The sequence below is a fragment of the Hemitrygon akajei genome, chromosome 5, assembly GCF_048418815.1.
Source record: "Hemitrygon akajei chromosome 5, sHemAka1.3, whole genome shotgun sequence".
Lineage (NCBI taxonomy): Eukaryota > Metazoa > Chordata > Chondrichthyes > Myliobatiformes > Dasyatidae > Hemitrygon > Hemitrygon akajei.
In genome coordinates, this window is record NC_133128.1 from 117,828,784 (window position 1) to 117,850,182 (window position 21,399).

The following is a 21,399-nucleotide window of genomic DNA, read 5'->3' on the forward strand; positions in this document are numbered from 1 at the left end:
AGGAAGGATGTTGAAGCTTTCGAGAGGGTGCAGAAGAGGTTTATCAGGATGTTGCCTGGTTTAGAGGGCATGTGCTATCATGAGAGGCTGAACAAACTTGGGTTGTTTACTTTGGAGCAGCATAGGCTGGGAGGGAGAGCTGATAGGGGTTTATATTCTTTACTCAGAGAGTGGTAGCTGTGTGAAATGAGCTTCCAGTAGAAGTGGTAGAGGCAGGTTCGGTATTGTCATTTAAAGTAAAATTGGATAGGTATATGGACAGGAAAGGAATGGAGATTTATGGGCTGAGTACAGGCCAGTGGGACTGGGTGTAGAGTAAGCGTTCGGCACAGACTAGAAGGGCCGAGGTGGCTTGTTTCCAAGCTGTAATTGTTATATGGTTATATGATGATGAGATGCATAGGTAGAGTAGACAGGGAGAATCTTTTTTCTCCCAAGGTAGAAATATCTAATACCAGAGGGCATGCATTGAAGGTGGGTCGGGGTAGGTTCAAAGGGGAATCGAGAGGTAAGTTTTTTTTTTACTTTGGAAGTGGTAGATGCCTGGAATGTGCTGCCTGTATGGTAGTAGAGGCTTTTAAAGAGACGTTTAGATAAGCACATGGACGTGGATATGAGGAAGATGGAAGTAGGAGGGATTCGTTTTTAATTTATTTTTCAGCTGCCTCGATACAACATTGTGGGCCGAAGGGCCTGTTCCTGTGCTGTACTGTTCTATGTTCTGTAAATTTACAGTAAAATAAATTATACACAAGTTACGAAATAAGGAAAGTAGACATAACTACACAAGTAAGTTGTGCAAGTTAATCCAGGGTCGTGTTAGGGTATTTCAGGTCGGTACAGGACCCCGAGACAGTGGGGAAGAAGCTGCTGAAGAGCTTTGAGATGTGAGTCTTCTGGCTCCTCTAGTTTCTGCCTCGTGGGAACGTTTATAATGGATGTTGCTTTCCTGGGGCACTGTCTCTTGCCGATGTCATTTATGGTGTGGAGAGTGACGAAACTGGACGAGCGTACTACACTCTGCAGCCTCTTGAATTCCTGTGCATTGAGTTTCCAGTTTCTGCAGAAGTTTGGCAGAGTATTCGATGACATTTTGAATCACCTTCAACTAAGAAAATAGGGATGCTGGTCTGGTGCGTGTTCTTCATTGTTGCATCCCGCAGTGGTCGAGTGTGTTGAGTCCTTGGATGTTACCGGTGCATGCTGGCAGTAGTTCGGTAGAGGCTCCTTCAAGCTAAACTGGTTGAAGTGCCCTTCGATACTGAGGAAGGCATTGGGGAGGCCAGTTAATCACGGAGCTCAATCCCTCCGGTGTTAATTTGACATCTGCCTGGGGTGGGAATATATACTTCAACCAGTGTAATATCAGAGAACTCCCGCGCTAGATAGTGACGAAAACCATACGAATGAGATAGAACCCCCTGTTCCGAGGACTCCAGCACTTAATCAGGAAGTAGATGTCCTCGCTTCTGAGGTTTTATTGCCGATCCATTCCTGTTGATTAACACGCCCACTTTCGGAAGTGACGAACCGTCACCTTTACTCTGGGACACTTTAGTTTCGGGTGAATTTGCCGCGCAGCTGCAAGCTGAGCTGGAGACTAACCTGCAGAGAGAGCAGGCATCGGAATCGCTTTCCGATCCGGAGACGAAAGAAACGCCGAAGTGTTTTCTGTAAAGAACCCAGACACCAGACCATCTTCATAGCGAGCACAGTCGCCACCAGAAGGACGTGTCCCGGGCGCTCTGCACTGACCACCCTGCGATATGGCACCACTGCAGTTGGATGTAACAGAGAAGATCAGCGCTGAAAGATGCAGTGTTACGGTAACCCTGATAAAATGCAGCCCCGACGGATGCACCGACACAGTCACGTCCTCACCCCACCACGTCCCTTGCCAAACTCGACCCACCCTCCACAACACCTTGGACCCCCCCGAACTGAACGATCGCACCAAGAGCCTGAGCGCTGCTGCTCTCTCCGGTGGCGGATTTTCCCGTCGCTGCAGCTGGACTCTCCCTCTTTCAGATTCCTTACTTCAGAGCGGAGACCGCTCTCTCCCGACGCGTTCCCAAATATCCCGCAGTCATTTCACTTTTCGAATGTCACCCGTTTTCGGATTTTAAGATATAAAATCCGGCAGCATGGCAGAGAGAGCTCACAACACGATCCCCAGACACGGGTCTCTACAGCACCGGCGTTCGCTCCCGGATCACAAGCCGTGGCATTTCCATATCGAGAGTTCCATTCGGCGAACAAGACCCGTTTTCGGAGCTGATTCTGGTCTCAGATCGGTGCTTTATTCAGTGTTGGGTGGAGATGGCATTGGGCCGTGTTTGGAGAGTTTGCAGTGTGTGGCTGTTGTTGACCGTGACCCTGACCCTGGGCTGTGAGAGGTTACAGTTACTGCGAGTTCTCAACACAGAGACTCTGGACGAACTGAAAGAAATGGTGAGTTGAACCCGCTCCCAGAGACCGGTCCTGACAGTCCCGGGCTGTTTGCTGTTACCAATCAGGTTATTTCAAAGAGTCTGTTCTCGGTGTTTCTGTGTGTGGGGATTGTCAGTAACGTTGATATCTTCTGTCTCAGGGTGGCCGCCTCCCTCGACAGTGTGTGACTGAGAGGCTGTCGTTGAAAACCAAGCCCTTGGAGCTGGTGAAACTTTCGGCGGAGGTTCATGTGAGTAAACACTGCATTTTACTTTAATGTCATTAATTCGAGACACTATGTTACGTAATGCGAAGGATCGGATCCGAACTTTATCCAAATAATTTGACTATATCACAATATGAATTCTTTCTCTCCATGTCACTCTCATTTTCTGACTCTGTCACTCTGAGTTTCAGGACCCCATTCACACGGAATAGATCTCATTTCAATTATCACACTGCTCCCCCCTCTCTCTCTGTCCCACTCACGGGTAATTCACTCTCTGTACCCAATTCCCTCTCATCATTTCACATGCTCTCTCACCAATAAATGCGTCACCCTTTATCATCTTCTGCTATTTTTCCTCTCCCTCCCTGTGTGTTCCTCTCTCTCCCCCACCCCCCAGTAACATTGCGAGTTCTGTTGATCACAGGAAATACTTGCATCCTCTCAGATCATCACACTACCCGCGTGCTTCATTGGTGATGGAACCACCTACTTCACTTTAAATGACTTGCGCTGAAGAATTGTGAGGTTTCTCGTTAAATTATTTTACATTATAGCTGGCCCATCGGTATCAAGGAGATAAAAGCTGAGAGGAGACCGGACAGTGATGTGCCATATCACGTGGTTCTATGATTGTAGACATCCATAAACTTTCCACATGGAAGAGATTTTTATGACCAATGTTATAGATTGAATGCAAAACTTTGGAGTACTGGATAGTAGGAAAAAATCCACAGTTCATAGATGGAATTTGGAACAAACATTTTAAGACAGAAACTCTCGCAATATCTGTTCGAAGTTCAAGTAAAGTTATTATCAAAATAGATATATTTCACGATTTACAGTCCTGAGATTTGTTTACTTGCTGGCATAGTCAGTAAATACTCAGAAAGAGGTGGCATAGGGTCAGAAGGTGTTGCATCATTGTGGATAGAGCTGTGGATCTGCAAGGGTAAAAAGTCCCTGATGGGAGTTGTATACAGACCCCCAAACAGCAGTAAGGTCCTGGCCTACAAATTACAATGGAGGATAGAAAATGCATGCCAAAAGGGCAATGTTACAACAGTCATGGGGGTCTTCAATATACAGGTGGTTTGGGAAAATCAGGTTGGTGTTAGATTACAGGAGGTAGAATTTCTCGAGTGCCTGGCCCTACGAGATGGCTTTTCAGAGCAGCTCGTGGTTGGGCTGACTAGTATCAGCTATTCTGGATAGGGTGATTTGCAAAGGACCAGAATTGATTAGAGAGCTCGAGGTAAAAGAACCTATCAGGGAAAATGATCATAATATGATAAAATTCACCCTGAAATTTGAAAAGGAGAAGCTTCAGATGTATCAGCATTACAGTGGTGTATAGGGAATTACAGCGGCATGAGAGAGGAATTGGCCAAAATCAATTGGAAAAGAGCTGGCAGGGATGAGAGCAGAGCAGCAATGGTTGGAATTTCTGGAAGCAATCTGGAAGGCCCAGGATATTTACATCCCAAAGAGGAAGTAGTATTCTAAAGGAAAGATGACACAACTGTGGCAAAAAAGAGAAATCAAAGCCAACATAAAAGCTAAAAAGAGGTATATAATTGAACAAAGATTGGTGGGAAGTTAGAGGATTGGGAAGCTTTTAAAAAACTAACAGAAGGCAACTAAAAAAGTCATTAAGAAGGTAAAGATGGAATAAGAAATAAGCTAGCCAATAATATTAAAGAAGAGATCAAAAGTTTCTCCAGATATATAAAGTGCAATAAAGAGATACAGGAGAGTGGATGAAGGGAAGGCAGTGGATGTTGTCTACATGGACTTCAGTAAGGCCTTTGACAAGGTCCCACATGGGAGGTTAATTAGGAAGATTCAGTCGCTAGGTATACATGGTGAGGTAGTAAATTGGATTGGATGTTGGCTCAATGGGAGAAGTCAGAGAGTGGTAGTGGAGGACTGCTACTCTGAGTGGAGGCCTGTCACTAGTGGTGTGCCACAGGGATCAGTGCTGGGTCCATTGTTATTTGTCATCTATATCATTGATCTTGATGATAATGTGGTAAATTGGATCAGCAAATTTGCTGATGATACAAAGTTTGGAGGTGTATTGGACAGTGAGGAAGGTTTTCAAAGCTTGCAGAGGGATTTTGACCAGCTGAAAAAATGGGCTGAAAAATGGCAGATGGAGTTTAATGTGAGGTATTGCACTTTGGAAGGACAAACCAAGATAGAACATACAAGGTAAATGGTAGGACACTGCGGAGTGCAGTAGAACAGAGGGATCTGGGAATACAGATACATAATTCCCTTAAAGTGGCATCACCGGTAGATAGGGTCGTAAAGAGAGCTTTTGGTACATTGGTCTTTATAAGTCAAAGTATTGAGTATAAGAGTTGGAATGTTATGGTGAGGTTGCAAAAGACATTGGTGAAGCCAAATTTGGAGTATTGTGAGCAGTTTTGGTTTCTTAATTACAGGAGTGATGTTAATAAGGTTGAAAGAGTGCAGAGAAGGTTTACAAGGATGCTGCTGGGACTTGAGAAGCTGAATTACAGAGGAAGGTTGAATAGGTCAGGACTTTATTCCCTGGAGCATAGAAGAATGAGGGGAGATTTGATAGAGGTATATAAAATTATGATGGGCATAGATAGAATGAATGCAAGCAGGCTTTTTCCACTGAGGGCAGGGAGAAAAAAACCAGAGGACTTGTGTTAAGGGTGAAGGGGGAAAAGTGTACAGGGAACATTGGGGGGGGGGGGGGAGCTTCTTCACACAGAGAGTGATGGGAGTGTGGAATGAGCTGCCAGATGAAGTGGTAAATGCCATCTCATTTAAGAAAAACTTGGACAGGTACATAGATGAGAGGTGTACGGAGGGATATGGTCAGGGTGCAGTTTAGTGGGACTAGGCAGAAAAAAGGTTCAGCACAGCCAAGAAGGGCTGAAGGGCCTGTTTCTGTGCTGTAATGTTCTATGGTTCTATGGTTCTATATTGGACCACCGGAAAACGATGCTGGAGGGATAGTAATGTTGGACAGGGAAATGGCGGATGAACTGAGTAAGTATTTTGCATCAGTCTTCACTGTGGAAGACACCAGCAGTATGGTAAAAGTTCCAGGTGTCAGGGATCATGAAGATTGTGTGATGTTACCATGACTAGAGAGAAGGTTCTTGGGAAACTGAAAGGTCTGAAGGTAGATAAGTAACCTGGGATAGATGATATACACCCCAGAGTTCTGAAAGAGGTGGCTGAAGAGATTGTGGTGGCATTTATAATGATCTTTCAAGAATTACAAGATGCTGGAATGGTTCTGGAAGACTAAAAATTTGCAAATGCCACTCCACTCTTCAAGAAGGGAGAGAGGCAGAAGAAAAGAAACTATAGGCCAGTTAGACTGACCTCAGTGCCTGGGAAGATGTTGGAGCGAATTATAGAAGATGAGGTCTTAGCGTACTTGCCATAATCAGCATGGTTTCCTCAAGAGAAAATATTGCCTGATAAGTCTGTTATAATTTTTTGAAGTAACAAGCAGGATGGACAAAGGAGAGTTGGTTGATGTGGTGTACTTGGATTTTCAGAAGGCCTTTGGCAAAGTGCCACACATGAGGCTGCTTAACCAGCTATGAGCCCATGGTATTACAGGAAAAATTCTAGCATGGATAAAGCAATGGGTGATTGGCAGGAGGCAAAGACTGGGAATAAAGGGATCCTTTTCTGGTTGGCTGCCGGTGACTAGTGTTGTTTCACAAAGGTCTGTGATGGGGACCGATTCTTTTTACGTTTTATATCAATGATTTAGATGATGGAATTGATGGCTTTGTTGCAAAGTTTGCAGGCAATTTGAAGGTGGAGGGGTAGGAAGTTTAATTCCATGTCCCATTCCCATTCTGATACGTCAATCCATGGCCTCCTCTACTGTCAAAATGAAGCCACACTCAGGTTGGAGGAACAACACCTTATATACCGGCTGGGTAGCCTCCAACCTGATGGCATGAACATTGATTTCTCTACCTTCCGTTAATGCCCCTCCTCCCTTTCTTACCCACTCTTTGTTTCTCTCTCTGCCCATCACTCTTTGCCTGTTCTCCATCTCCCTCTGGTGTTCCCCTCCCCCTTTCTTTCTCCCTGGGCCTCCCGTCCCATGATCCTTTCCCTTCTCCAGCTCTGTATCCCTTTTGCCAATCACTTTTCCAGCTCTTAGCTTCACCCCACCCCCTCCGGTCTTCTCCTATCATTTTGGATCTCCCTCTCCCCCTCCCACTTTCAAATCTCTTACTATCTTTCCTTTCAGTTAGTCCTGACAAAGGGTCTCGGCCCGAAACATCGACAGTGCTTCTCCCTATAGATGCTGCCTGGCCTGCTGTGTTCCACCAGCATTTTGTGTGTGTTGCTTGAATTTCCAGCATCTGCAGCTTTCCTGGTGTTTGCAAAGTTAACATGCAACTGTTTATGCCACTGTCTTTATAAGTTACTGTTGAATCTTTTTAACAACCCATTCAGACGACTGTCTGTTTCACCTCCTTGATTCCCCCCTTTATGAGATTGTTGATTTCTATAAACTCTCCCCCTCACTATTTCTGGTGAAAGGAGAGCAGACTCTAGTCTCTGTGTAAGTAGCATCCTGTGGCATTGATGCCATTCCCTCATTCAGTCAAGCGTCTTCTTCTTCATCCGTGTGGTTCATTGCTCATTCCCTGTTGAAATCTCTAGCTGTAGACGGAAACTGCCAATGATGTGGCCTTCAATTCACAGTTGTTAGTAGCCCTCCATTTGCGGTCTGTATATTTTAAGTTGATGTTTGATTTTGTCTTGTACTAAGACTCATAAACATTCTGTTCTAATTCTAAACGTTTGTGAGACCACGGCCCTACTAATGTTCCCATGTATGTTTTGCACAGGCCCAGGACCGGATCTGGATTGTCCATCAGACCCTGCATCACCTCCGCAGGATTTACAGTATGAACCTGAGCTCAGTCAGCTGGGTCCAGAGCTCAGTGGAACTCCTCCAGCTTCTCTTGGATCGGCAGCTCAGAGTGCTGGATGTCTGTGTCCGGAAACCAGGCTCAGAGTCCAGGCCAAGGAAGAATGCCGCAATTCTTAAATACTTTCAGAAATTGAGAGAGTTTCTGAAACAGAAGGTATATTGATATTAAAGCATGTGCCTGCCAATACACTTATTTATCTACTTTATACTTGTTCATTATCTAATTTTTCACTATTGAGTACATTTGCCTTTTTGTCCTCCCTTTTAGGGATTCAGCAACTGTGCCTGGGAGACAACCCGCACTGAGACCATGACGCATTTGAAACAGCTCCTTCTCATTATGGCAAAAATCAGCAGAGATCACTGAAGATTTTCCAGAGTCAATTTCATAAGGGACCAAGATTTATGACTATTTATTTAAAATAACTTTCAAGGAAAAGTATATCTGAACAGACTGATGTTACATTGAAAAATAAATTAAACTAAAAGCTAGAAATGTTAATGGAAAACCCAACTGGTGCAAATAATCAGTGCATGTGCAGAAGAAACCTGAGTGAATTCCTCGAGTCAATGCTCATAAAGTTGAAACACTAACTGTTGTTCACTCCACTCAGCAGTTGTCTGAGCTGTGCATGTTTACAGTATTTTCTGTTTTTACTATTTATTATATAACTATATTAATCACACATTTTCATTTGGCAAGTGATGTGGAAGGAATAATGTCTGGGTCTTTCTCCATATCCAGTGTTGAATTAATTTATTGTATTATTAATTTATTAATTTATTTTTTGTAGTATTACTCAGTGATGACATGTGAATTTGCTGAATGATCCTATTCTTGTCCATTCATATCAAGACAGGCAGCTACTGTAATGCAATGATCCATTCCTGGAAAAGGTGCACAGTGGACAGCTTCTTACTCTATCTGCCATTCTGCATCTTATCTCTGTTATGGTTGACATCATTTTAGTTCCCTACCTAAAATTAATCCTGGGTGGAATTTTGTTTCTCATAACTTCATGCACATGAAAGTTTGCGATGTCTTCTGTCCAGCATCCTCTAGTGTTATCAGTTTAATCTGAGAGTTGTAGTTTTCAGCCCCTTTTCAAAGGTAAATTATTTAAAGTTCCGTTTGTTTTCCCAAAAGTTATTCCTCTAATTGTCATTTTTGCAATGGGAATATGCATTGGGAATGTTCTGACCTACACTCAGTGCACAGGTTGTGGTTTGCAAAACCATTCCTCTTGATTTCATCACTGACCTTCAGTGAGCATAATGTGATTGTTCTTCCAATGGTTAGAAGATAAAGTTAACTTAATTTATTTATACTGTATTTATTGTAATCATTTTTAAAAGTATGTACATGTAGCTGAAAAGTTTTAATTTATTATTATTGTGAGAATTGCAATGGATAATATATTTCTACATTTAATAAAAAAAATCAGTGAAGATGTTACTACATGTTAATTATTCTGAATATTTCACATTTTTGGAATACAAATTTTGTGCACGCTGATCCTCCTCACAGAATATAACATTTCTTCTTCTCACACCTTGTTATAGGTACTTCCCCCGGTTTATTCTTTCCCCTGCAATGTCACACTCAGCATATGAGTACACTTCACAGTGATTTGACTTGATTTTTATCTTCCCTGTATGATACTTGGATTTAAGTTCTTGGTTTTCATCTTCATATTCTCCCTTTGAATGAGGAAGTGTTGAATCTGAAGTGAAAGTGTAACACAGGCCCATTTGTTAAAAGCAGAAGCCACATGCAGTAGCACTGTCAGGGAGGATAACGTACGGCTCTTCTTGCTTATATCGGGCTCACTGTGGCAGTGGAGGAGGCTGCAGTTAGGTCAGAATGGGACTGGGATTGAGAACTGACGTGCTTTTAGAATCCAGGATCATAAATTCTAAATTAAAGTTTATTGTCTGAAGCATCAGTGCCCAGGTTATAAATGCCAAGAATAATAGCTTTTTTTTTGCAAGAACAGCACAGCATCTTATAAACATTACAAACAGAAGTTAGCAAACATAATTTACAAAAAAAAGTAGTCCTGTACAGTGAGTATATAGAGTTAGGAAAGAGGCTGAGGAGAAGGACCTCCAAGGTAGTGCAGGCAGGAATGGGACACAGGTCGATAAGGTGGTTAAGAAGGCTTATGGGAATAAATATGTGAGGATGTTTCTTTGGAAAGGTAAGATGTCAAGAATATCATTGGAAAAATTGACATGGAAATTTGAGCTCAGAGGGTTACAACTTCCAAATTTTAAGAATTATTATAAAGCAAATCAACTTAGATTTATTGCATCTTCTTTTGAGAAAGATAAACTGGCATGGATCAGAATAGAACGAGATAAAGTAGGAGAAAACATACCAGAAGACTTTATATATAACTGGGAATCTAAATGGATACGGGAAAAGAAAGAATCTCCTATATTAAAACATTTGATTGATTTATGGAATAAGATAAATGTTGACGATGAGACAAAGAATCCTTATTAGCAAAGAGATCTTTAATTCAAAATAGACTTATTCCTTTTACAATGGATAATCAACTTTTATATAATTGGTTTCAACAAGGGATTAGATATATAGGAGACTGTTTTGAAGGAGGTATATTAATGTCATTCGATCAATTAAAGAATAAATATAAAGTATCAAACAACACTCTTTTTTGTTACTTTCAACTAAGGGCTTATTTAAGAGAAAAGTTAGGTCAAACAATGTTATTACCGAAACCCAATGAAATAGAAACTTTAATTCAAAAAGGAAAGACTAAAAAAATTATCTCTTGTATGTATAATTTGATTCAAAAACAGGCAATTAAACAAGGAGTCCATAAGTCAAGACAAAAATGGGAAAGTGATTTGAATATTAAAATTGAAGAAAAAAATTGGTCAAGAATATGTCTTGAGAGTATGACAAATACAATAAATGTCCGATTAAGATTAGTGCAATACAATTTTTTACATCAACTATATATTACACCACAAAAAAGAAATAAATTAAACCCAAATTTATCTGATCAGTGTTTCCGATGTAACCAAGAAATTGGTACTTTTTTACATTCTACTTGGTCTTGTTCTAAAATTCAACCTTTTTGGACAAATTTAAGAGCTTTACTGGAACAAATTATTGGAATACAACTTCCACATAATCCAATACTACTTTTACTAGGTGATACTGAAGGGATAAAACCGATATCCAAATTGAATAAATATCAGAAAGAATTTATAAAAATTGCATTGGCAGTAGCCAAAAAAGCTATTGCAGTTACTTGGAAATCGGATACATATTTAAGTATAGATCGTTGGAAGAAAGAAATTTATGGCTGTATTCCACTTGAAAAAATTACTTATAATTTAAGAGATAAATATGAAACATTTTTGAAAATGTGGCGCCCTTATTTACAAAAGACAGGATTAAATATGTAGGCGCTCCGAAGATGAAATAATTGGTTACTTGGGGAAAGAAATAAATATATATACTAAAGTTATTACGAACTCCGTGGAGCATGTGGAGATCTTCTAATATCCAGGCATTCCTTTTTCTTTCTTTCTTTCTTTTTTCTTTCAGTGGGGATGTTAGGGGGGAGGGGTTAAGGAGAGGGGGGATGGGTAACACATATTTTCTTTTTCGCATACTTTTATTCTGTAACTATTTGATAACACAATAAAAAAGTTAAAAAAAGAAGGCTTATGGGATACAGTACTTGTTTTTATTATTCGTGGCATTGAGTTCAAAGGTCAAGAGGTTATGTTGCAACTTTATAGACTCTTGTTAGACACTGGAATTAAGGAGATTGAGAGGGGATCTGATTGAAACATATAAGATTATTAAGGGATTGGACAAGATAGAGGCAGGAAATATGTTCCAGATGCTGGGAGAGTCCAGTACCAGAGGGCATGGTTTGAGAATAAGGGGTAGGTCATTTAGGACAGAGTTAAGGAAAAACTTCTTCTCCCAGAGAGTGTATTGCATACAGTTCTGGTCACCCCACAATAGGAAGGATGTTGAAGCTTTCGAGAGGGTGCAGAAGAGGTTTACCAGGATGTTGCCTGGTTCAGAGGGCATGTGCTATCAAGAGAGGCTGAACAAACTTGGGTTGTTTACTTTGGAGCAGCATAGGCTGGGAGGGAGAGCTGATAGGGGTTTATATTCTTTACTCAGAGAGTGGTAGCTGTGTGGAATGAGCTTCCAGTAGAAGTGGTAGAGGCAGGTTCGGTATTGTCATTTAAAGTAAAATTGGTTAGGTATATGAACAGGAAAGGAATGGAGATTTATGGGCTGAGTACAGGCCAGTGGGACTGGGTGAGAGTAAGCGTTCGGCACAGACTAGAAGGGCCGAGGTGGCTTGTTTCCGTGCTGTAATTGTTATATGGTTATATGATGATGAGATGCATAGGTAGAGTAGACAGGGAGTATCTTTTTACTCCCAGGGTAGAAATATCTAATACCAGAGGGTATGCATTGAAGGGGGGTCGGGGTAGGTTCAAAGGGGAATCGAGAGGAAAGTTTTTTTTTACTTTGGAAGTGGTAGATGCCTGGAATGTGCTGCCTGTATGGTAGTAGAGGCTTTTAAAGAGACGTTTAGATAAGCACATGGACGTGGATATGAGGAAGATGGAGGTAGGAGGGATTCGTTTTTAATTTATTTTTCAGCTGCCTAGATACAACATTGTGGGCCGAAGGGCCTGTTCCTGTGCTGTACTGTTCTATGTTCTGTAAACTTACAGTAACATAAATTATACACAAGTTACGAAATAAGGAAAGTAGACATAACTACACAAGTAAGTTGTGCAAGTTAATCCAGGGTCGTGTTAGGGTATTTCAGGTCGGTACAGGACCCCGAGACAGTGGGGAAGAAGCTGCTGAAGAGCTTTGAGATGTGAGTCTTCTGGCTCCTCTAGTTTCTGCCTCGTGGGAACGTTTATAATGGATGTTGCTTTCCTGGGGCACTGTCTCTTGCCGATGTCATTTATGGTGTGGAGACTGACGAAACTGGACGAGCGTACTACACTCTGCAGCCTCTTGAATTCCTGTGCATTGAGTTTCCACAGTTTCTGCAGAAGTTTGGCAGAGTATTCGATGACATTTTGAATCACCTTCAACTAAGAAAATAGGGATGCTGGTCTGGTGCGTGTTCTTCATTGTTGCATCCCGCAGTGGTCGAGTGTGTTGAGTCCTTGGATGTTACCGGTGCATGCTGGCAGTAGTTCGGTAGAGGCTCCTTCAAGCTAAACTGGTTGAAGTGCCCTTCGATACTGAGGAAGGCATTGGGGAGGCCAGTTAATCACGGAGCTCAATCCCTCCGGTGTTAATTTGACATCTGCCTGGGGTGGGAATATATACTTCAACCAGTGTAATATCAGAGAACTCCCGCGCTAGATACTGACGAAAACCATACGAATGAGATAGAACCCCCTGCTCCGAGGACTCCAGCACTTAATCAGGAAGTAGATGTCCTCGCTTCTGAGGTTTTATTGCCGATCCATTCCTGTTGATTAACACGCCCACTTTCGGAAGTGACGAACCGTCACCTTTACCCTGGGACACTTTAGTTTCGGGTGAATTTGCCGCGCAGCTGCAAGCTGAGCTGGAGACTAACCTGCAGAGAGAGCAGGCATCGGAATCGCCTTCCGATCCGGAGACGAAAGAAACGCCGAAGTGTCTTCTGTAAAGAACCCAGACACCAGACCATCTTCATAGCGAGCACAGTCGCCACCAGAAGGACGTGTCCCGGGCGCTCTGCACTGACCACCCTGCGATATGGCACCACTGCAGTTGGATGTAACAGAGAAGATCAGCGCTGAAAGATGCAGTGTTACGGTAACCCTGATAAAATGCAGCCCCGACGGATGCACCGACACAGTCACGTCCTCACCCCACCACGTCCCTTGCCAAACTCGACCCACCCTCCACAACACCTTGGACCCCCCGAACTGAACGATCGCACCAAGAGCCTGAGCGCTGCTGCTCTCTCCGGTGGCGGATTTTCCCGTCGCTGCAGCTGGACTCTCCCGCTTTCAGATTCCTTACTTCAGAGCGGAGACCGCTCTCTCCCGACGCGTTCCCAAATATCCCGCAGTCATTTCACTTTTCGAATGTCACCCGTTTTCGGATTTTAAGATATAAAATCCGGCAGCATGGCAGAGAGAGCTCACAACACGATCCCCAGACACGGGTCTCTACAGCACCGGCGTTCGCTCCCGGATCACAAGCCGTGGCATTTCCATATCGAGAGTTCCATTCGGCGAACAAGACCCGTTTTCGGAGCTGATTCTGGTCTCAGATCGGTGCTTTATTCCGTGTTGGGTGGAGATGGCATTGGGCCGTGTTTGGAGAGTTTGCAGTGTGTGGCTGTTGTTGACCGTGACCCTGACCCTGGGCTGTGAGAGGTTACAGTTACTGCGAGTTCTCAACACAGAGACTCTGGGCGAACTGAAAGAAATGGTGAGTTGAACCCGCTCCCAGAGACCGGTCCTGACAGTCCCCGGGCTGTTTGCTGTTACCAATCAGGTTATTTCAAAGAGTCTGTTCTCGGTGTTTCTGTGTGTGGGGATTGTCAGTAACGTTGATATCTTCTGTCTCAGGGTGGCCGCCTCCCTCGACAGTGTGTGACTGAGAGGCTGTCGTTGAAAACGAAGCCCTTGGAGCTGGTGAAACTTTCGGCGGAGGTTCATGTGAGTAAACACTGCATTTTACTTTAATGTCATTAATTCGAGACACTATGTTACGTAATGCGAAGGATCGGATCCGAACTTTATCCAAATAATTTGACTATATCAGAATATGAATTCTTTCTCTCCATGTCACTCTCATTTTCTGACTCTGTCACCCTGAGTTTCAGGACCCCATTCACACGGAATAGATCTCATTTTAATTATCACACTGCTCCCCCCTCTCTCTCTGTCCCACTCACGGGTAATTCACTCTCTGTACCCAATTCCCTCTCATCATTTCACATGCTCTGTCACCAATAAACGCGTCCACCTTTATCACCTTCTGCTATTTTTTCCTCTCCCTCCCTGTGTGTTCCTCTCTCTACCCCACCCCCCAATAACATTGCGAGTTCTGTTGAACACAGGAAATACTTGCATCCTCTCAGATCATCACACTACCCGAGTGCTTCGTTGGTGATGGAACCACGTACTTCACTTTAAATGACTTGCGCTGAAGAATTGTGAGGTTTCTCGTTAAATTATTTTACATTATAGCTGGCCCATCGGTATCAAGGAGATAAACGCTGAGAGGAGACCGGACAGTGATGTGCCATATCACGTGGTTCTATGATTGTAGACATCCATAAACTTTCCACATGGAAGAGATTTTTATGACCAATGTTATAGATTGAATGCAAAACTTTGGAGTACAGGATAGCAGGAAAAAATCCACAATTCATAGATGGAATTTGGAACAAACTTCTTAAGACAGAAACTCTTGCAATATCTGTTCGAAGTTCAAGTAAAGTTATTATCAAAATAGATATATTTCACGATTTACAATCCTGAGATTTGTTTACCTGCTGGCATAGTCAGTAAATACTCAGAAAGAGGTGGCATAGGGTCAGAAGGAGTTGCATCATTGTGGATAGAGCTGTGGATCTGCAAGGGTAAAAAGTCCCTGATGGGAGTTGTATACAGACCCCCAAACAGCAGTACGGTTCTGGCCTACAAATTACAATGGAGGATAGAAAATGCATGCCAAAAGGGCAATGTTACAACAGTCATGGGGGTCTTCAATATACAGGGAGTTTGGGAAAATCAGGTTGGTGTTAGATTACAGGAGGTAGAATTTCTCGAGTGCCTGGCCCTACGAGATGGCTTTTCAGAGCAGCTCGTGGTTGGGCTGACTAGTATCAGCTATTCTGGATAGGGTGATTTGCAAAGGACCAGAATTGATTAGAGAGCTCGAGGTAAAAGAACCTATCAGGGAAAATGATCATAATATGATAAAATTCACCCTGAAATTTGAAAAAGAGAAGCTTCGGATGTATCAGCATTACAGTGGTGTATAGGGAATTACAGCGGCATGAGAGAGCATTTGGCCAAAATCGATTGGAAAAGAGCTGCAGGGATGAGAGCAGAGCAGCAATGGTTGGAATTTCTGGAAGCAATCTGGGAGGCCCAGGATATATACATCCCAAAGAGGAAGTAGTATTCTAAAGGAAAGATGACACAACTGTGGCGAAAAAGAGAAATCAAAGCCAACATAAAAGCCAAAAAGAGGGCATATAATTGCACAAAGATTGGTGGGAAGTTAGAGGATTGGGAAGCTTTTAAAAAACTAACAGAAGGAAACTAAAAAAGTCATTAAGAAGGTAAAGATGGAATAAGAAATAAGCTAGCCAATAATATTAAAGAAGAGATCAAAAGTTTCTCCAGATATATAAAGTGCAATAAAGAGAGACAGGAGAGTGGATGAAGGGAAGGCTGTGGATGTTGGCTACATGGACTTCAGTAAGGCCTTTGACAAGGTCCCGCAAGGGAGGTTAGTTAGGAAGATTCAGTCGCTAGGTATACATGGTGCGGTAGTAAATTGGATTGGACGTTGGCTCAATGGGAGAAGTCAGAGAGTGGTAGTAGAGGATTGCTACTCTGAGTGGAGGCCTGTCACTAGTGGTGTGCCACAGGGATCAGTGCTGGGTCCATTGTTATTTGTCATCTATATCATTGATCTGGATGATAATGTGGTAAATTGGATCAGCAAATTTGCTGATGATACAAAGATTGGAGGTGTATTAGACAGTGAGGAAGGTTTTCAAAGCTTGCAGAGGGATTTTGACCAGCTGAAAAAATGGGCTGAAAAATGGCAGATGGAGTTTACTGTGAGGTATTGCACTTTGGAAGGACAAACCAAGATAGAACATACAAGGTAAATGGTAGGACACTGCGGAGTGCAGTAGAACAGAGGGATCTGGGAATACAGATACATAATTCCCTTAAAGTGGCATCACCGGTAGATAGGGTCGTAAAGAGAGCTTTTGGTACATTGGTCTTTATAAGTCAAAGTATTGAGTATAAGAGTTGGAATGTTATGGTGAGGTTGCAAAAGACATTGGTGAGGCCAAATTTGTAGTATTGTGAGCAGTTTTGGTTACTTAATTACAGGAGTGATGTTAATAAGGTTGAAAGAGTGCAGAGAAGCTTTACAAGGATGCTGCTGGGACTTGAGAAGCTGAATTACAGAGGAAGGTTGAATAGGTCAGGACTTTATTCCCTGGAGCATAGAAGAATGAGGGGAGATTTGATAGAGGTATATAAAATTATGATGGGCATAGATAGAATGAATGCAAGCAGGCTTTTTCCACTGAGGGCAGGGGAGAAAAAAACCAGAGGACTTGTGTTAAGGGTGAAGGGGGAAAAGTGTACAGGGAACATTGGGGGTGGGTGGGGAGCTTCTTCACACAGAGAGTGATGGGAGTGTGGAATGAGCTGCCAGATGAAGTGGTAAATGCCGTCTCATTTAAGAAAAACTTGGACAGGTACATAGATGAGAGGTGTACGGAGGGATATGGTCAGGGTGCAGTTTAGTGGGACTAGGCAGAAAAAAGGTTCAGCACAGCCAAGAAGGGCTGAAGGGCCTGTTTCTGTGCTGTAATGTTCTATGGTTCTATGGTTCTATATTGGACCACCGGAAAACGATGCTGGAGGGATAGTAATGTTGGACAGGGAAATGGCGGATGAACTGAGTAAGTATTTTGCATCAGTCTTCACTGTGGAAGACACCAGCAGTATGGTAAAAGTTCCAGGTGTCAGGGATCATGAAGATTGTGTGATGTTACCAGGACTAGAGAGAAGGTTCTTCGGAAACTGAAAGGTCTGAAGGTAGATAAGTAACCTGGGCTAGATGATATACACCCCAGAGTTCTGAAAGAGGTGGCTGAAGAGATTCTGGTGGCATTTATAATGATCTTTCAAGAATCACAAGATGCTGCAATGGTTCTGGAAGACTAAAAATTTGCAAATGCCACTCCACTCTTCAAGAAGGGAGAGAGGCAGAAGAAAAGAAACTATAGGCCAGTTAGACTGACCTCAGTGCCTGGGAAGATGTTGGAGCGAATTATAGAAGACGAGGTCTTAGCGTACTTGCCATAATCAGCATGGTTTCCTCAAGAGAAAATATTGCCTGATAAATCTGTTATAATTTTTTGAAGTAACAAGCAGGATGGACAAAGGAGAGTTGGTTGATGTGGTGTACTTGGATTTTCAGAAGGCCTTTGGCAAAGTGCCACACATGAGGCTGCTTAACCAGCTATGAGCCCATGGTATTACAGGAAAAATTCTAGCATGGATAAAGCAATGGGTGATTGGCAGGAGGCAAAGACTGGGAATAAAGGGATCCTTTTCTGTTTGGCTGCCGGTGACTAGTGGTGTTCCAGAAAGGTCTGTGTTGGGGACCGATTCTTTTTACGTTATATATCAATGATTTAGATGATGGAATTGATGGCTTTGTTGCAAAGTTTGCAGGCAATTTGAAGGTGGAGGGGTAGGAAGTTTTGAGGAAATAGGGAGGCTGCAGAAAGACTGACAGATTAGGAGAATGGGCAAAGAAATGGCAGATGGAATACAGTGTCAGAAAGTATAGTTCATGCACTTTGGTAGAAGAAATGAAAGGGTTGACTCTTTGCTATTGACTAACTGCCTCTCCTGCCTCGCAGTTTCTCTCCAGGCTGCATCTCCCTTCTACAACCACTGCCCCAATCACTCTGAATGAGATTTCTTTAGGTGGCTGCTTGATGGGTGGTATGGACTGAGAGGACCCCAGCACCTTTTTTTCTGTGACTTTTATTTGCCTCTACTCAAGTTCTGAAGTGTAGAAGATGCCTATGATCTGCTTATCTTAAAAATGTGTGATGGCCATTGGGCATCAGGTACCACAGGGTGCAGACATAGGACACCTCAGCTCACATTACAAGACACCCCTAAAAAGTTCCCATTCCCATAGTCACCTGTCATCTATTCCCCTAACCACTTCACCTAAAATGTGTGGCTACTGGGAGATCCTGCTTTCTCTGGTGGACAGAGCATAGGTGTGTAGGTGCAGAGTAAGCAGCATCTCCCAGTGGCCACACATTTTAATTCCATGTCCCATTCCCATTCTGATACGTCTATCCATGGCCTCCTCTACTGTCAAAATGAAGCCACACTCAGGTTGGAGGAACAACACCTTATATACCGGCTGGGTAGCCTCCAACCTGATGGCATGAACATTGATTTCTCTACCTTCCGTTAATGCCCCTCCTCCCTTTCTTACCCACTCTTTGTTTCTCTCTCTGCCCATCACTCTTTGCCTGTTCTCCATCTCCCTCTGGTGTTCCCCTCCCCCTTTCTTTCTCCCTAGGCCTCCCGTCCCATGATCCTTTCCCTTCTCCAGCTCTGTATCCCTTTTGCCAATCACCTTTCCAGCTCTTAGCTTCACCCCACCCCCTCCGGTCTTCTCCTATCATTTTGGATCTCCCTCTCCCCCTCCCACTTTCAAATCTCTTACTATCTTTCCTTTCAGTTAGTCCTGACAAAGGGTCTCGGCCCGAAACGTCGACACTGCTTCTCGCTATAGATGCTGCCTGGCCTGCTGTGTTCCACCAGCATTTTGTGTGTGTTGCTTGGAATTCCAGCATCTGCAGCTTTCCTAGTGTTTGCAAAGTTAACATGCAAATGTTTATGCCACTGTCTTTATAAGTTACTGTTTAATCTTTTTAACAACCCATTCAGACGACTGTCTGTTTCACCTCCTTGATTCCCCCCTTTATGAGATTGTTGATTTCTATAAACTCTCCCCCTCACTATTTCTGGTGAAAGGAGAGCAGACTCTAGTCTCTGTGTAAGTAGCATCCTGTGGCATTGATGCCATTCCCTCATTCAGTCAAGCGTCTTCTTCTTCTTCATCCGTGTGGTTCATTGCTCATTCCCTGTTGAAATCTCTAGCTGTAGACGGAAACTGCCAATGATGTGGCCTTCAATTCACAGTTGTTAGTAGCCCTCCATTTGCGGTCTGTATATTTTAAGTTGATGTTTGATTTTGTCTTGTACTAAGACTCATAAACATTCTGTTCTAATTCTAAACGTTTGTGAGACCACGGCCCTACTAATGTTCCCATGTATGTTTTGCACAGGCCCAGGACCGGATCTGGATTGTCCATCAGACCCTGCATCACCTCCGCAGGATTTACAGTATGAACCTGAGCTCAGTCAGCTGGGTCCAGAGCTCAGTGGAACTCCTCCAGCTTCTCTTGGATCGGCAGCTCAGAGTGCTGGATGTCTGTGTCCGGAAACCAGGCTCAGAGTCCAGGCCAAGGAAGAATGCCGCAATTCTTAAATACTTTCAGAAATTGAGAGAGTTTCTGAAACAGAAGGTATATTGATATTAAAACATGTGCCTGCCAATACACTTATTTATCTACTTTATACTTGTTCATTATCTAATTTTTCACTATTGAGTACATTTGCCTTTTTGTCCTCCCTTTTAGGGATTCAGCAACTGTGCCTGGGAGACAACCCGCACTGAGACCATGACGCATTTGAAACAGCTCCTTCTCATTATGGCAAAAATCAGCAGAGATCACTGAAGATTTTCCAGAGTCAATTTCATAAGGGACCAAGATTTATGACTATTTATTTAAAATAACTTTCAAGGAAAAGTATATCTGAACAGACTGATGTTACATTGAAAAATAAATTAAACTAAATGCTAAAAATGTTAATGGAAAACCCAACTGGTGCAAATAATCAGTGCATGTGCAGAAGAAACCTGAGTGAATTCCTCGAGTCAATGCTCATAAACTTGAAACACTAACTGTTGTTCACTCCACTCAGCAGTTGTCTGAGCTGTGCATGTTTACAGTATTTTCTGTTTTTACTATTTATTATATAACTATATTAATCACACATTTTCATTTGGCAAGTGATGTGGAAGGAATAATGTCTGGGTCTTTCTCCATATCCAGTGTTGAATTAATTTATTGTATTATTAATTTATTAATTTATTTTTTGTAGTATTACTCAGTGATGACATGTGAATTTGCTGAATGATCCTATTCTTGTCCATTCATATCAAGACAGGCAGCTACTGTAATGCAATGATCCATTCCTGGAAAAGGTGCACAGTGGACAGCTTCTTACTCTATCTGCCATTCTGCATCTTATCTCTGTTATGGTTGACATCATTTTAGTTCCCTACCTAAAATTAATCCTGGGTGGAATTTTGTTTCTCATAACTTCATGCACATGAAATTTTGCAATGTCTTCTGTCCAGCATCCTCTAGTGTTATCAGTTTAATCTGAGAGTTGTAGGTTTCAGCCCCTTTTCAAAGGTAAATTATTTAAAGTTCCGTTTGTTTTCCCAAAAATTATTCCTCTAATTGTCATTTTTGCAATGGGAATATGCATTGGGAATGTTCTGACCTACACTCAGTGCACAGGTTGTGGTTTGCAAAACCATTCCTCTTGATTTCATCACTGACCTTCAGTGAGCATAATGTGATTGTTCTTCCAATGGTTAGAAGATAAAATTAACTTAATTTATTTATACTGTATTTATTGTGATCATTTTTAAAAGTATGTACATGTAGCTGAAAAGTTTTAATTTATTATTATTGTGAGAATTGCAATGGATAAAATATTTCTACATTTAATAAAAAAATCAGTGAAGATGTTACTACATGTTAATTATTCTGAATATTTCACATTTTTGGAATACAAATTTTGTGCACGCTGATCCTCCTCACAGAATATAACATTTTTTCTTCTCACACCTTGTTATAGGTACTTCCCCCTCTTT

The 21,399-nt window shown here is 42.4% G+C and overlaps 2 protein-coding genes across 2 annotated transcripts; both read left to right on the forward strand.

The window, feature by feature from the left end:
• Window positions 1–1,731: 1,731 nt before the first annotated feature.
• Window positions 1,732–8,057, forward strand: LOC140727359 (interferon omega-1-like). Its single transcript, XM_073044635.1, has 4 exons — window positions 1,732–1,826; window positions 2,591–2,680; window positions 7,528–7,767; window positions 7,882–8,057. Exons 1-4 carry the CDS (start codon window positions 1,767–1,769, stop codon window positions 7,978–7,980), a joined length of 489 nt encoding a protein of 162 aa, XP_072900736.1. The 5' UTR covers window positions 1,732–1,766; the 3' UTR covers window positions 7,981–8,057.
• A 5,297-nt stretch (window positions 8,058–13,354) lies between these two features.
• Window positions 13,355–20,213, forward strand: LOC140727360 (interferon omega-1-like). The gene is made up of 4 exons (XM_073044636.1): window positions 13,355–13,449; window positions 14,214–14,303; window positions 19,736–19,975; window positions 20,090–20,213. Exons 1-4 carry the CDS (start codon window positions 13,390–13,392, stop codon window positions 20,186–20,188), a joined length of 489 nt encoding a protein of 162 aa, XP_072900737.1. The 5' UTR covers window positions 13,355–13,389; the 3' UTR covers window positions 20,189–20,213.
• Window positions 20,214–21,399: the final 1,186 nt, after the last annotated feature.

Excerpts from the sequence above, each read along its gene's own strand:
- LOC140727359 (XM_073044635.1), top strand. The coding sequence starts at position 1,767 with ATGGCACCACTGCAGTTGGATGTAACAGAGAAGATCAGCGCTGAAAGA. Across the intron at positions 1,827-2,590 it reads CTGAAAGATGCAGTGTTACG|GGTGGCCGCCTCCCTCGACA; the intron begins GTAACCCTGATA and ends CTTCTGTCTCAG. Across the intron at positions 2,681-7,527 it reads AACTTTCGGCGGAGGTTCAT|GCCCAGGACCGGATCTGGAT; the intron begins GTGAGTAAACAC and ends TGTTTTGCACAG.
- LOC140727360 (XM_073044636.1), top strand. The coding sequence starts at position 13,390 with ATGGCACCACTGCAGTTGGATGTAACAGAGAAGATCAGCGCTGAAAGA. Across the intron at positions 13,450-14,213 it reads CTGAAAGATGCAGTGTTACG|GGTGGCCGCCTCCCTCGACA; the intron begins GTAACCCTGATA and ends CTTCTGTCTCAG. Across the intron at positions 14,304-19,735 it reads AACTTTCGGCGGAGGTTCAT|GCCCAGGACCGGATCTGGAT; the intron begins GTGAGTAAACAC and ends TGTTTTGCACAG.